The following is a 16,022-nucleotide window of genomic DNA, read 5'->3' on the forward strand; positions in this document are numbered from 1 at the left end:
GGGCCCAATTTGGACATTTTCATATAGGAGTGTACTCACTTTTGTTGCCAGTGGTTTAGACATTAATGGCTGTGTGTTGAGTTATTTTGAGGGGACAGCAAATTTACACTGTTATACAAGCTGTACACTCAGTATTTTACATTGTAGCAAAGTGTCATTTCTTTAGTGTTGTCACATGAAAAGATAGAATGAAAAATCACAAAAATGTGAGGGGTGTACTTACTTTTGTGAGATACTGTATATTAGAGATGTCAACTCTTTTTCAACTATTGTGACTTTTTTTCATTAGGCATCTACTGTGAGCAGACTTGCAAAGATGGATTTTGGGGAAGGAACTGTAACATGTCCTGTACTTGTAAGAACGGGGCATTCTGCTCTGCTGAGGATGGATCATGTACCTGCACTGCTGGCTTCGAAGGACCAGAATGCGAGAACAGTAAGAAGCCAATGACTGTAATTAAAAAAGCGCCAGACGCAGGCTTGTATTTTAGGAAAGTTTACATCATCCCAACAAATGACTCCAAGGCAGGGGTCTCCAAACTTACTAAACAAAGGGCAAGTTTACTGTCCTAAAGACCTTAGGGTGGCCAGACGACGGCCATTGGGAGTAGAAAATGTCCCGGCATTTTGCCCCTTTGTTAATGTCATTGGCAGGAACTGTGCCCTATTGTTGGTGTTGTTGGGAAGAATTCTGCCTCTTCGTTGGTGTCAGTGGAGGAAATAGTGCCCCAAGGGCCAGATAAAGGCAAGCGAATTACGGCATCCAGCCCCCAGGCCACCGTGTGGAGACCACTACTCCAAGGCAATCACTCAGAGAATGTGCAGATGTACTACAAAGTTTAAGTTCTTCTAAAAGGTGTAACTTGAGATCAACTTCACAAAACAAACTTTGTACCTCTAAACTGCTCTTTGGGATGATTGACTTTCACTTTCCTTCCCTTCTGGAGCCCAAATCCCGGCTTTTACAAAAATTCCAAAGAAGACCACCAACGTCCTTTCTTATGGATGCAATCTTAAGGGACAACATTTCATATTTGATTGACATGCCACCTAGCCTCCCCTTTCTCAACACAAATAAAAAAATATGCCACTCTCCATCTCAGGTTCCCTATTTCTACTCTAAAGGGTCATGCCATATTATTATCATGAAGCACACAAGAAAACATTTCAGTTCACTGGTTGACTCGGTTTTCCTGTTAAGAATCATACTAGTAATCTAGATATTTACCATTAACCTAAATAAATAACTAACTCCCTAATGATTTATGAAAGGAAAAATTGACTCTACTTTCAAGGACCTTATGGAATGATTCTATAATCGTATCATATCATATGACTGTTCTAACATCACAGGTCCTTCACAGTTGGTTAATAGGACATTACGTAACCATTAGGACCATACATCTGGTTTGCCCAGTATGTAAGCCCAAAGCCATCACCTCCAATACTTTTATAATTACTGCCCAGGAACAGATAGCAGTCATAATAAAAAGCTAAATACATATACGCTTATTGGCCCAGATTCACAAAGCACTTACGCCGACGTATCTCGAGATACGTTGCGTAAGTGTAACTATGCGCCGTCGTATCTGTGCGCCGTGCCCACAATCTGGGATACGCCTGAAAATAGGCTTCATCCGACCGATGTAACTTGTCTACGCCGGCGTATCGTAGGGCGCATATTTACGCTGGGCGCATTTGCCGCTCCCATTGTTCTTCTATGCACATATGCAAATGAGGGAGATACGCCGATTCACAAACGTACTTGCGCCCGGCGCATTATATATACGCGGTTTGCGTAAGTCGTACGTCCGGCGTAAAGTTATTCCCCATATATGAGGCGCAACCCATGCAAAGGTATGGACCAGGGAACACAGCCGGCGTATTTTACGTCGTTTACGTAGTACGTAAATATGGCTAGGCTTAGTTTACGTCGTAGGCAGTGATTCGACGTATCTTAGGCAGTTGTTTTGACGTGATTCTGAGCATGCAAACTGGGATGCGGCCACGGGATGGCGCATGCGCCGTTCTTTTTAAGTACTTCTATGGCGCTTGGCCCATCATTTCCATGGGGTCACGCCTCATTACCATGGCTCACACCCACTTCCACCTACGCCGGAATATGCAGAGGAAACCCAGCGTAGATTTGAGAGCGAGTGGGAGCAAGTGCTTTGTGAATACTGTGCTTGCCTCTCTGCGCCGCGTCGGCGTAGCGTATATTCGATACGCTACGCCGGCATAAATAATCGCCAATGTATGTGAATCCGGGCCATTATCTTTATTATTTACCTTGCTCATTGATTTTTTATTACTAACAAAATTATGTTCATGTTTATTTATAATAATTTAGGTAGCATCAAGCCTACTGCCCACAAATTGACTTGCATCCTCAAAGTAGGCAAAACTTTTTTTTTTCATTTTTGATAGAGTAGGGGAGGGTTATAACCCCTGTCAGATTTCGTAGATTTACCTTTACTTAATGTCCCATAGCCAAACAAAAAGTTAGAGAAAAGCCCTAAAAATTAAAGTGGTTGTAAAGGCACGTTTTTTTATTTCATGCGTCTGTGTGCAGCCCCCCTAATACTTAACCTGAGCCCCCTCTCGATCCAGCGATGTCCACAAGAGCCTTGGTTCTCCAGAAACTCGCACTACTGATTTGCTTTTGGAAGCAGTGGGAGCCATTGGCTCCGCCTCCTACTGCTGCCAATCACAGCCTGTGAGCCAAGCAGGAGATGGAGGGGCTGGGGCTAAGCCACGGCTCTGTGTGTGAATGGACACACAGAACTGTGGCTCGGGAGCGTGCCTGCTTGGGTGCATCCACAGCAAGCAGCTTGCTTTGGGGGCACTCGGCAGGAGGGAGGGCCCAGGAGCGCTGGAATGGGACACAAGAAGAAGCGGATCAGGGCTGCTCTGTGCAAAACCATTACACAGAGCTGGTAAGTATGACATGTTTGTTATTTTAATGTAGAAAAACAAGGGGTTAGTAGCACTATAAGAAAATCTCTTGGGGTCGCCAAGGTCACCAGAACTAGTGTCAATATTGGAAGTTTTCCACATTACTTTTCTGGGGACAACCCAAAACTTGGGCTTTTCTTTTACTCTCAATGATAATGGTAAACCGGACGAATAGAGAGGATGATTCTCCCATATGGGGGGGGGGGGGGGGCACAGACAGCAATAACAACTGACAGGTTTTCGAATCCATCTCCTTTAGTTATACTTAAACTGCTTAGTGACCAAACTATTGCGGTTTTACTGCTACAGGGTGGCCGATGTGTGCAGGATCACATATATGTACGTAAACCTGCACTTCCGGGTAGCGGGCACAAATGTGTGCTGCCAGCGGCTCACTCCCGCTGTGATTATTCACAGCGGAAGCCGATGTGCAGATACTGTGTACTCGATGTCTCCGGGCACCTGCCGATCACTCGTTACACAGGCAGAATGGCAGTCTGACTATGTAAACAAGGCAGATTGCTGTTCTGTCAGGTGGAAAGACATGGATTCTGTGTCTCTGCAAAGCAGGGACATGGATCCATGCCTTCCCCTAATAAAAGCACCTCCCAGACATGGATTCTGTGTCTCTGCAAAGCAGGGACATGGATCCATGCCTTCCCCTAATAAAAGCACCTCCCACACAGTATTAAAACACCAGCTAGTCACACAGTTAACACTTTGATCGCCCTTAATGTTTAACCCCTTCTAAGCCAGTTTAATTCGTAAAGTGACAGTGCATATTCTTAGCACTGATCACTGTATTAGTGTCACTGGTTCCCAAAAAAGTGTCAGTTAGTGTCCAATTGTCCAAAACAATATTGATGAAAAAAAATATCACATAGTTTGTAGATGCTATTACTTCTGCGCATACCAATCAATAAACGCTTATTGGGATTTTTTACCAAAAATATGTACTACATATTGGCGTAAATTGATAAAGAAATGTAATTGTTTACATTTGTTATTGGATGTGTTTTATAGCAGAAAGTACGTATTTTTTTTTTTTTTTTAATTGCTGGTCTTTTTTTGTTTATAGTGCAAAAAATCAAAACCGAAGAGGTGATCAAATACCACCGAAAAAAAAGCTCTATTTGTGGGGAAAAAAATACCAGCATTTAATTTGGCTACAGAGTCGCAACGACCACACAGTTGTCAATTAAATTAATGCAGCGCCGTGTTGCAAAATAATGGCCAGGTCAGGAAGAGGGGTAAATCTTCTGGAGGTCAAGTGGATAAAGCTGAGGTTTAATCTGCATGGCCCGGATTCAGATACAATGGTGTATCTATTGGCGGGCGTAATGTATCTCAGATACGTTACGCCACCGTAAATTAGGGCGCAAGTTCTGTATTCAGAAAGAACTTGCGCCCTAAGTTACGGAGGCGTAACATATGTGGTCCGGCGTAAGCCCGCCTAATTTAAATGTGGATGATGTGGGCGTGTTTTATTTAAATTAATGGTGACCCCACGTATTTGACGTTTTCTACGAACGGCGCATGGGCCGTTCGTGAAAGAATCCCAGTGTGCATGCTCGAAATTACGCTGCAAATCGTCAATGCTTTAGACGTGAACGTAACTTACGTACAGCCCTATTCGCAAACGACTTACGCAAACAACGTAAATTTTCAAAATTCGATGCGGGAACGACATCCATACTTAACATAGGATACGCCTCATATAGCAGGGGTAACTTTACACCGAAAAAAGCCTAACGTAAACGACGTAAAAAAATGCGCCGGCGGACGTATGTTTCTGAATCGGCGTATCTACCTAATTTGCATATTACTTGCGTAAATCTACGGAAGCGCCACCTAGCGGCCAGCGTAAATATGCAGCCTGAGATACAACAGTGTAAGACACTTACACCGATCGGATCTTAGGGAACTCGCATAGATACGACCCCGCAACTCAGAGTTACAACGGTGTATCCGGAGATACGCCGTCGTAACTGCTCTCTGAATCCGGACCCTTATGTTTTACTCTCTCTAGCTCCACCCTCCCCCAATATTATTGCCATGCCAATGACATTGTTAAATAAAAAAAATAACAAATGTTCTACTTTACTTTATTTCCAATTTTGGGTTATAGTCAACAATTCCTATAGATGATTTCAATTTAGATCTTCTTTTTAATGTTACTGTTGGGTTAGATGTCAGCTCATGTTTCATATGAACCTCCTTTTTATTTTTAAGGTTGCCCTCCAGGTCGTTATGGGAAGAAATGCACCTTCGCCTGCAAATGCTCCAGCAACTCCACCTGTAATTCCATTGATGGCTCCTGTATATGTTCACCTGGATGGAGAGGCAGCGACTGCTCTGAGGGTAAGTTTTCATTTAAAATGATAGAAATGTGTACATATATAAGTCAGAAAGGAAAGTTTGTTCAGCTCTAAGCAACCCAGTTTCCATCTTTGCAGGGGACCATTTTCCCCCTAGGCCAGGGCTGGACTGGGACAGAAATTTGGCCCTGGACTTCATCCAGACTGGCCCACCTTGACAGGTCTCTCCCATGGGGGCCGGACAACTCCCACACCCCCCCTCCCCTGGCCACCCAAGCCCCCTCTCCCCCTTCACTAGCCACTAGCCGTTCTACTTTATTAGAGTAGAACGGCTGGTACTGGTACTCTTTTAGGCAGTACCAGTGGGGAAGCTATACATTATTTCTCCCGGGGCAAAGAATCAGTTCGGTGCCCCCCCTTATGGGGCAAGATTAGGCAGAAGTGAGAAACTCCCAGGCCATAGCTGTTGAGTCAGCTGTCTGTCCCCTCCCCCCCATGCTCCCCTGTCGTCCCCCTGCTCCTCTGGTCCTCCTCCTGCTTCTTTGTTCCCCCCAGGTGAGTGCGGCAGGGAGAGACAGAGGAGCGGAGGGGGGCGGCAGTCCACTGTCACTGAACCCGGCCCACTGAGCCATCGGCCCACCGGGAAACTCCCTGTAGTCCCAATGGCCAGTCCATCCCTGCCCTAGGCCAGTATAAATAATATATGGTAGGCTTGTGGGTGGGGCCACTGGTCCTGCATGTGGGGGTTCCTTTTTATTAATTTAATATTTGAGAATCAAATATTAAAGCGGAGGTTCACCCAAAAAACAAGTATATAACATTACATTCAGTACACCTTAAACATTTTTTTTGGGGGGGGGGTGTACATAAGGTATTATCTGTATTTTCCCCCCGACTTCCGGGTACTCGCTCCCGCGGGAGTGGGCGTTCCTGTGCAGTGCCGCAACGTCATCTGGGACTTCGCCCATATGATTGACGTGCCTGAGAAAAACTCCCCCTGGTGGATAAGGCGCGTCACGACTTTCTGAAAGTAGCCAGACCGCGAGTCGGCTCTATACGGTGCCTGCGCACCGACTAGGTGCCGTGTAGAGCTGACTGCGCAGGCGCCGTATAGAGCCGACTCGTGGTGTGACTACTGTCGTGACGCGCCTTATTCACCGGGGGGAGTTTTTCTCAGGCACGTCAATCATATGGGCGAAGTCCCAGATGACATTGCGGCACTGCACAGGAGCGAGTACCCGGAAGCCAGGAGGAAAATACCGATAATACCGTATGTACACCCCCCCCCAAAAAAAATGGTATACTGTACATGTTTGAGGTATACTGAATGTAATGTTATATACTTGTTTTTTGGGTGAACCTCCGCTTTAAGGCAGTTCCCCGACTTAAGGCCCATACACATGATTAGACTTTTTGACAACAAATGTCAGACGGACCTGTTTGATTGGACAATCCGACCGTGTGTACGCTCCATCGGACACATTTTTTTGTGTTTTTCATCTGACAAATGTTCGCTGTGCAAACAGACAAACTTTCTGGTAACAAATGTCCTACAGCGGCTAATCCAATCGTGTGTACACGAGTCCATCGGACTAAAGTCCAAAGTACAAACACGCATGCCCAGAACCAATGCTAAAGATCAGACAACAATAGCAGAAGTTGCCCACGGGGTGGCAGTAAAGAGCTGAAAAACCACATGATTTGGTGAAAGTTGGCTGCCGTGTGTATGCAGAACAAGTTCACGGCCAACGCCCTTCGAACAAAAATCCACGGAAAAGTCCAATGAAAGTCCAATCGTGTGTATGAGGCTTTAGAGATGAGATGTGTCACTGTGTGCAGTAAACTCTGAAAAGTGCTGTCCCGTGTCACTAAAAACTGTTGCATGTGATGCATTTAGGAGGGATACCACTGAGCCCGTGTCCTCTCTACCAGTCCAGCGTACCTCTGCCATCTCCCTCCCAATGACAGAATGGGGTCCTGCCATGCACTTAACGTGGACCTCATGCGTGCACTTGGTAACTTCTTTCTTCCTATACTGTATTGCCAGGCTACGGGTCTCCGTAACTTAGATTTGGTCCCGGTTGCTACGAGAGATCGACTCACTACCGGAGGACCCATCACATGCACTAGGAACCACGCTTTATGGCTGGCTGCATTTGTACTTTGCACTAGCACTTGATTACCCATAGCAACAGCATTATTCCTCCTGCTTGTCTTGCCAAGTAGACCTTTTGTTGTGGCTTTGCTTCATACTCCACATGTGATTTACTGACCCTAGTTCTTTTGATACACCAGGACCCACCATGCACCCATTAACCCCCCTGACGGTATTCCCGAGTCTGGCTCGGGGTGGAATTTCAGAACCAAAAGCGGTAACCCAAAACCAGACTCGGGATCGCCTCGCAGCATCCACAGGCAGGCAATTACTTACCTTGTCCCTGGATCCTGCGATGCCTCTCCGCTGTGTGATCGAGCGGTGTCCTCGCTCGATTCACACAGTGCCTGTGTGCCGCCGAGCTCCGTTCCCTGCGACGTTACAACGCACGGGGGCGGAGATCGGCGCCAAATTCAAAAAAGTTAATAAACACATTACATACAGTATACTGTAATCTTATAGATTACAGTACTGTATGAAATAAATACACACACCCCCTTGTCCCTAGTGGTCTGCCCAGTGTCCTACATGTTCTTTTATATAATAAAAACTGTTCTTTCTGCCTGCAAACTGAAGATTGTCCATAGCAACCAAAAAGTGTCCCTTCATGTTAAAAGTGGTTTTAGACCAGCTGGAAAACAGCGATAATAAATTATAATCACTTGCAGAATTGAGCGATATCGATTTGTGGGGAAATTCGTCATCAAAAAATAAAAGTAATGACAGCGACAATTCTGCAACTGAGCAAATTTCAGCGTTTTTGATTTGATTACATTATTGAATAATTTTTATTATAATTATATTATTATTTGTAATAATTATTTATAGTTATTTATTATATTATAATTTATGATTTTGTTTTTTGAATTTTATTATACCCGGGATGTTTACTAGACTCTTGTTTGGACAGATTTAAGTGAGTTATTCTTAAGAATTACAGGCCTACAATGTAAAACGCCAAATTTACATGCAAAATAATTGTACCGCTTTCAGCACCTAAATTCTGAAATAATTATACCGCCAGGGAGGTTAAAGAAATTCAGACCAGGTTGATGCAACTTTTTTTAGCAGTACAGTTTACAGTGAACAAAAACCTTAAAGAGGAAGTAAACCCTGACGGGTTTTACTTCCTCATTATTTCCCTGCAAAGGTAAAGCATAATGGGCTACTATGCATCGCATAGCAGCCCATTATGTGTCACTTAACCTGAAACCGAAGCCTGCGATGTCCCCGCTGGCTGGAAGAGCCCTCTGGCTTTCACACTGTAATGAATGGTGCAGCTGTTTAAGGGCGTTTTGCAGGCGCTATTTTTAACGCTATAGCACCTGCAAAATGCTCCAGTGTGAAAGGGGTCTTAAAACAACACTCATCTTTCACCATAGTTATCAATCACTACCGCACACTGTAAAGCCTACAGAAAACCACCTCTTCCATGAAAAGGCCAGTTGTCTTGTGCTTGTCTCCCAATCCACGTTCTTAATCCTCCCTTGAGTTTAATATACTGTATATTAATGAACATCCTTAGAAAGCCATTACTGTAGATTTAGGGAAAAATAACAGAAATTCCATTTGTTCAACTGCGCTGCCACCTACTGGTGAATTCCAGTTTTGCGTTATAGACAAAATCGTTTTTTTTCATTAAAGCCTCGTACACACGGTACGAAAATCAGAAGGGGATTGTCGTTTGACAGGCTGTTGTCCGAAGTTCTTACCTTTTAGTACGCTCATTTCAACAACTGTTTTTCAATTTTCAGTCAACAAATGTTGGATGACATGCTAGTAAATTTTTGGCAAACAACGGCTCCACGTCTCATTTTCAGATGGTCAGTACACAAATCCGTCACAAAAGGTCGAAAGTACAAACGCGCATTGCGCGGAATCAAGGAGCGACTGGGAAGACTTTGGCCTTGTCGACTACCGTTTGTAATCTAGAATTAACATTCGTGACACGGCAATTGATGAAATGTCAAAATTCTCATCTTTTTTAATGGGATAATAATGAAGCTGCTTTGCATGGAGTTATGCCAAACGTATTTTAAAAGGCATTTGTTTTGTACGATCTGAAAATTGTGAATCAACGTTCACCAAACTTGTACAAACATGAAATTAGCAGAAGGGGCCCAAAGGAAATTAACTTCCTCTTTATACTCTCTTTATACTCTCTTTATACTCTCTTTATACTCTTAGTACGTCACTACGTTTGTGTTTGTCAAACGACAATTCGCGTACTGTTAATATGCAAGACAAGATCCTGGCACACGACCTTTAACAAAAATCAGAAGCTCGGTCGTCCAACAATCGTACCCTGTGTACGAGGCTTTAGACTCATGTTATTTAACCACTTGACGACCGCCGCACGACGATATACGTCGGCAGAATGGCACGGCTGGGCAGATCGGCATACCGGCACCATACTTGCCAACTGTCCCGTTTTTAAAGGGACAGTCCCGTCATTTGGGACCTAGTCCCGGCTAATTTAGCCTGCCGGGACTTGTCCCGGCTAGTGGGGAAAGCAGGTGCGGCTTCCAGAGTTTTAAAAGAACAATCAGAGCTGGCCTGCTGGTGTCTGTCGTCCGATTGGCTAATTCGGATGGTGGGCGGCGCTGTGTGTTCCTGTGTGTAGGCTAGATCGTAGCACTACACCCGCCCCCTGCCTGCAAAGTACTAGTCCCTGAGCAACAGTAGAGTGGAGTGGGCGGGGCGCATGGGGTTGGGAAAGCATATCAATGCTTTCCTATGGTTCCAGATACTGTACATACAGCTTTCCTGCTCCTCTGCTTGCCCGGACAGCAGCCTCTCTTTCCCTCTCCATTGATTTCTATCACTCCTGCTTTCAGAGTGTCCGATGTCTGTGTGACATCACCAGCTCTGCCCCCTAGCCTCCTGTTGATTTCCTCCCTTCTCTGGACAATGTGGAGGTGACCCCTCCCCTCCTGTGCTCTTTCCCTCGGGTCCCCTCCTCTCCAGTTCTACTGCAAAGTGAGTGGCGTCTCTACTCAGCTAACAGGTAACCTTTCAGGCATGATTACACAGTTCTAGCTGTGAAGACAACTGTTCTTCCTGATTCTTTTTTTTTTATTAAGGACTTCTTAAAGCGGAGGTTCACCCTAAAAACAATTTTCTAACATTACATTGTGCTCACTCTTGACATTGACAGTACGCTGATGTTTTTTTTTTTTTTTTTTGTGCCGTACATACTGTTGTATCGCTATTTTCCCCGCCGGCTTCCGGGTAGTGGATTCCGCGGGAGTGGGTGTTCCTATGCACAGGCTAAGTGATTGACGTGATGACAAAAGCTTCCCAACGGCGCATAAGGCGCGTCACAAGTTGCCGAAAGAAGCCGAACGTTGGTGCGCAGGCGCCGTATAGCACCAACTCGCAGTTCAGCTTCTTTCGGCTACTCGTGACGCGCATTATGCGCCGTGGGAAAGCTTTTGTCATCACGTCAATCACTAAGCCTGTGCATAGGAACGTCCACTCCCGAGGGAGCCACTACCCGGAAGCCGGCGGGGAAAATAGCGATACAACGGTATGTACAGCAAAAAAAGAAAAACATCAGCGTACTGCCAATGTCGAGAGTGAGCACAATGTAATGTTAGAATTTTTTTTTAGGGTGAACCTCCGCTTTAAGATGAGGCACAGACATGTGGCTCCCATGCAGGGCTATCTTATCAGCATGGGGATGCATGAACATTATGTGCATCCCTGTGTCAGCACCCCATTCATTTCTACTTGGACATGAGGTTGCATTCACATAGCCTATATTCTAATATGACATGCAGGTTTGGGTCCCAAAAGAAATGAATAGAACACTGGCACAGGGGGCACACAATGCACAAGAGAGCCCTGCACATGGGCACACATGTCTGAATGGGCCTAAACAACTCATGTGCATGGAGGCTTAGTTTGTTCCCCAGCTCCCCAGGCATCAGAAAACAGGGATTTTACACATGAGCTACTGATGGAAATTCAGCTGGTTCACCAAGGATGAGTTTCAATCCATCTATGGCCATTCATGCTAAAGAGAAGTCACTATAATATGATCAGAGCCATGCACTCTGTACAACGCACTCCTGAGCCCTGCACTCTGTACAACGCACTCCTGAGCCCTGCACTCTGTACAACGCACTCCTGAGCCCTGCACTCTATGCCTGAGCCTTGCACTCTGTGCATTGCATGCGCCTGAGCCTTGCACTCTGTGCATAGCAGGCACCTGAGCCTTGCACTCTGCACATAGCATCCTCCTGGACCCTGCACGTAGAATCCTCCTGCACGTAGCACCAGCATACATGGGGCACACTGACCACCAGCATACAGAGGGGACACACTGACCACCAATATGCTGGGCCAGTGGTTACCAGTATACAGAGGAAATAACAAATCAAGTAAAACAACCATACAACCCCAAAAAAAAACTCAAAAGCAATAAGAGAATCTTGTCAGCTAGTTGGCAAATGGACTTATAAGTGTAATGGTAAAACCTATAAATGAATATCCAGTGCAAATCAATCAATGTATTGCAATATAGTAGTGATGGTGTCACCCCCTCTGCAAATGGTAAAAAACATTGCAGAGCTGCAATGTGCAAATAGTGGTGAAACCCCCTATATATAATCCTAATAAAATATGTACATCAATTGTACATTTTATTATGATTTTGCACATTGCAGCTCTGCAATAAGTCCTACCTTCTGCAGAGAGGGTGACACCATCACTACTATGTCCTAATACACGTGTTGATTTGCATCACTGTTAAATAATATTGTATGTAGTGGGTTTCACAATTATTTGCACATTGAAGCTCTGCAATTTCTCTAAATATTTTTGCAGCGGGGGTGACACCATCACTACTATATTGCAATACATTGGTTGATTTGCACTGGATATTATTTTATAGGTTTTACGGTTGCACTTATAAGTATATTTGTAGAATTGTATAAAGGAAGTGTAGAGTTGTGTAGCGGCTTGCCAACCGCCGCACGACGATGTACGGCGACAGAATGGCACGGCTGCGCACATGGGCGTCCAGGTATGTCCCCTTTAAGATACAGAGCCATTGGTCGCGAGCGCGGCGGCATGTTCGCGACTTGGTTTGGGAGCTTAATAGCTGTGCTGCAAAGTGTCCCTGGAATTTTTTTTCAAATGTTGGCAACTATGCGGCACATCATTTACATCTACCCACCTGTGGGTCGCGGGTGCGCGCCTGAGGTGCGGTCCGAAGCGGTCGCCGCTGGGGTCCCACGATCAGTCCCCGGAACTGAAGAACGGGGAGAGCCGCGTGTAAACACGGCTTCCCCGTGCTTCACTGTGGTGGCTGCATCGATCGTGTCATCCCCTTTATAGGGAGACACAATCGATGACGTCACTCCTACAGCCACACCCCCCTACAGTTGTAAACACACACTAGGTGAGAAACATAACCCCTTCAGCGCCCCCTGTGGTTAACTCCCAAACTGCAACTGTCATTTTCACAATAAGCAATGCAATTTAAATGCATTTTTTGCTGTGAAAATGACAATGGTCCCAAAAATGTGTCAAAATTGTCCGAAGTGTCCGCCATAATGTCGCAGTCACGAAAAAAATCGCTGATCGGCGCCATTAGTAGTAAAAATTATTTTTGTTATAAAAATGCAATAAAACTATCCCCTATTTTGTAAACGCTATACATTTTGCGCAAACCAACCGATAAACGCTTATTGCGATTTTTTTTTTTTTTACCAAAAATAGGTAGAAGAATACGTATCGCCCTAAACTGAGGGAAAAAATATTTTTTTTATATATTTTTGGGGGATATTTATTATATAAAAAAGAGGTGATCAAATACCACCAAAAGAAATCTCTATTTGTGGGAAAAAAAGGACGCCAATTTTGTTTGGAAGCCACATCGCACGACCGCACAATTGTCAGTTAAAGCGACGCAGTGCCGAATCGCAAAACCTGGCCTGGGCATTTAGCTGCCTAAAGGTCCGGGGCTTAAGTGGTTAATTGATTTTAGGGCTGTGGAACAGGGTGTCTCCACTACATAAATGAGTAGAGGGCCATCATTCCAGGAACATTCATCAATGGTTTTCTAGCAATAACCAATGTTTAGTTACTGCTCGTTACCCATTTTCACAGTACTACAGGTTTTACACCTAAAACCCCAACCTCTATAATTTGTATGACCTCTAAGGTTTCACACCTTATTTCAAGGCCTTGTTCCTTCTTTAAGAGATCAGAACCTTATAATATCTTTATGTGCCTTAGGCCAGTTTGGCCCTTTATACCCTTATTGTAGACATACTGGGGTACCTAATACACATATTATTTTTCTGCCACCTTTCCTCTTCCTAGGCCTTTATGTTTTATTTCCCAGTGTACAACTGCGCACGCGTGAGGGATTTAGGTATTCACATGTAGCGCCTGTGTACTTTCAGTACAGGTGCTATGTTAACCCCCCTGGCGGTATTCCCGAGTCTGACTCGGGGTGAGATTTTTTGGCTACGATCGGTAACCCAGAGTCAGACTCGGCTCACCTCTCTGGATCCACAGGCTTGGTTTACTTACCTTGTCCCTGGATCCAGCGATGCCACCGCGCTGTGTAAGCGAGTGGGACCTCACTCGATTCACACAGTGTCCTCCTGTGCCGCCGATCTCCGTTCCCTGTGACGTTACGACGCACGGAGACGGAGAACGGCGCCAAATTCAAAAAGGTAAACAAACACAATACATACAGTATACTGTAATCTTATAGATTACAGTACTGTATGTAAAAAATATACACCCCGCCTTGTCCCTAGTGGTCTGCCCAGTGTCCTACATGTTCTTTTATATAATAAAAACTGTTCTTTCTGCCTGCAAACTGTAGATTGTCCATAGCAACCAAAAAGTGTCCCTTTATGTCAAAAATGGTTTTAGAGCAGCTAGAAAACAGCGATAATAAATTATAATCACTTGCAGAATTGTGCGATAGCGATTTGTGGGGAAATTCGTCATAAAAAAATAAAAGTAATGACAGCGACAATTCTGAAACTGATCACATTTCAGTGATTTTGAGTTGATTACATTATTGAATAATTTTTATTATAATTATATTATTACTTGTTATAATTATTTATAATAATTATATTATAATTTTGTTTTTAAAAAAAATTCATACCCGGGATGCCTACTAGACTCTTGTTTGGTCAGATTTAAGTGAGTTATTCCTAAGAATTACAGACCTACAGTATAAAACGCCAAATTTCCTTGCAAATAATTGTACTGCTTTCAGCACCTTTTTTCTGAAAGAATCATACCGCCAGGGAGGTTAAATTTAGAGGGGAATGAGAGAGTTATTTTGCTCTCATCCATGATGATTTGTTAAATTGGGTTTCTGCCAGGCTGGGCTGTTCTGTGTTTTCATTCTGTGTTCCAAAGATACGTTTCCATCTTTGGATAGCAGGTGGCACCAGAGGGGTCCAGGCGGAGGCGCCTTTCTCCAGCAGCCAACCAGAGGAGTGTTTCCCTCGCGGGGCATTCTGGGGGAGGGTATTTCTTTGGCGGATGCCATTTTGTGGGGTTCTTCGCTCGTTCCTGGTTCCAGGTGCGGCACCCACCTTTAGGGTGTGCGCACATCACGGGCCCCAGCGAGATGGCCTACCAGGCCGGGGCGCACGTGCTACACGGAGTTCCTGACTCTGGGCTCTCATGGCCCGGAGCAACTAAAGCTGAAAAGGGGCCCCAGTGACTTACTGGGTCCCCACACTTCATGAGGAAGATCCCAAGCGAGTTATGCTGTTTGGTGGGGAGTCGGTCTGAGGTGAGCCCGGAGGCAGGTGATCCAACAGGGCTTAGACAATCCATCGGGGATCTGGGTGGCCGGACACTGAGGAGTTGTATGCTGCAACTTGTCAGTCGGTGACCCCAAACTAAGAAGTCTATCTGAGGGAGATTCAGGCAAAATTGTATTCGTTGAGAGGATTCGCTCTATTATCTACATTCCCAAGTCGGTGGCAGAGACTTGTTCCTTCTCAGAAGTTCTAAGTGATACTCTGGCTGCCAGGTCGGTGTGAGAGGCCTGTCCAGGTACACTATACCCACTCCGGCTGGAGTGGCAACGTGAGTTAAAGTCCCATTGGAGGCAGGACTGCTTCCGTTATCCATAGGCCTGAATCTGTAAATTCTCATTTCACCAACCTTTCCCTGTCTACCTCGAGTTAACTGTTTGCCATGTTGGGCAAGGAATAAAAGCACAGAAAACGACATCCTGCTGTTTGGACATTCCGTTACTGCTCATTATCCCTAGACACATCACAGAGGTAACATAATCATGCCGTCCTAATCTAATCAGCGGCTCCTGAGGGGGTAGCGCTACACACATATGCAGAAACCTCCCATGCATTCACAGATGTGTGCCTCTATTGGGTCCCAAACATGAGGGCACAGGAGAGGAGGGTAGGGACAAAACTATTAAGGAACTTAAAATGGAGTTCCAGGCTATTTTTAGTTTGTTAAAAGTCAGCAGCTATACTTTTTGTAGCTGCTGACTGTTAATAAATAGCCACTCACTTGTCCCACGGTTCAGCAATGCAGCTGCACGTCTCCCCCCCCCTTTCTGCCTCCATTGGAATTGT

At 45.0% G+C, this 16,022-nt stretch overlaps 1 protein-coding gene across 2 annotated transcripts in view; it reads left to right on the plus strand.

Annotated features, from left to right (window-relative positions):
• LOC120920885 (multiple epidermal growth factor-like domains protein 10) overlaps nt 1–16,022 on the plus strand; it is a 221,048-nt gene that overhangs the window by 153,413 nt on the left and 51,613 nt on the right. For both annotated transcript variants that reach the window (XM_040333275.1, XM_040333274.1), the window contains exons 14-15: nt 290–436; nt 5,188–5,316. In XM_040333275.1, the coding sequence (XP_040189209.1) occupies nt 290–436; nt 5,188–5,316 (276 nt within the window). The remainder of the gene's footprint in view (nt 1–289; nt 437–5,187; nt 5,317–16,022) is intronic.

This window comes from Rana temporaria, chromosome 13 (genome assembly GCF_905171775.1).
Source record: "Rana temporaria chromosome 13, aRanTem1.1, whole genome shotgun sequence".
Lineage (NCBI taxonomy): Eukaryota > Metazoa > Chordata > Amphibia > Anura > Ranidae > Rana > Rana temporaria.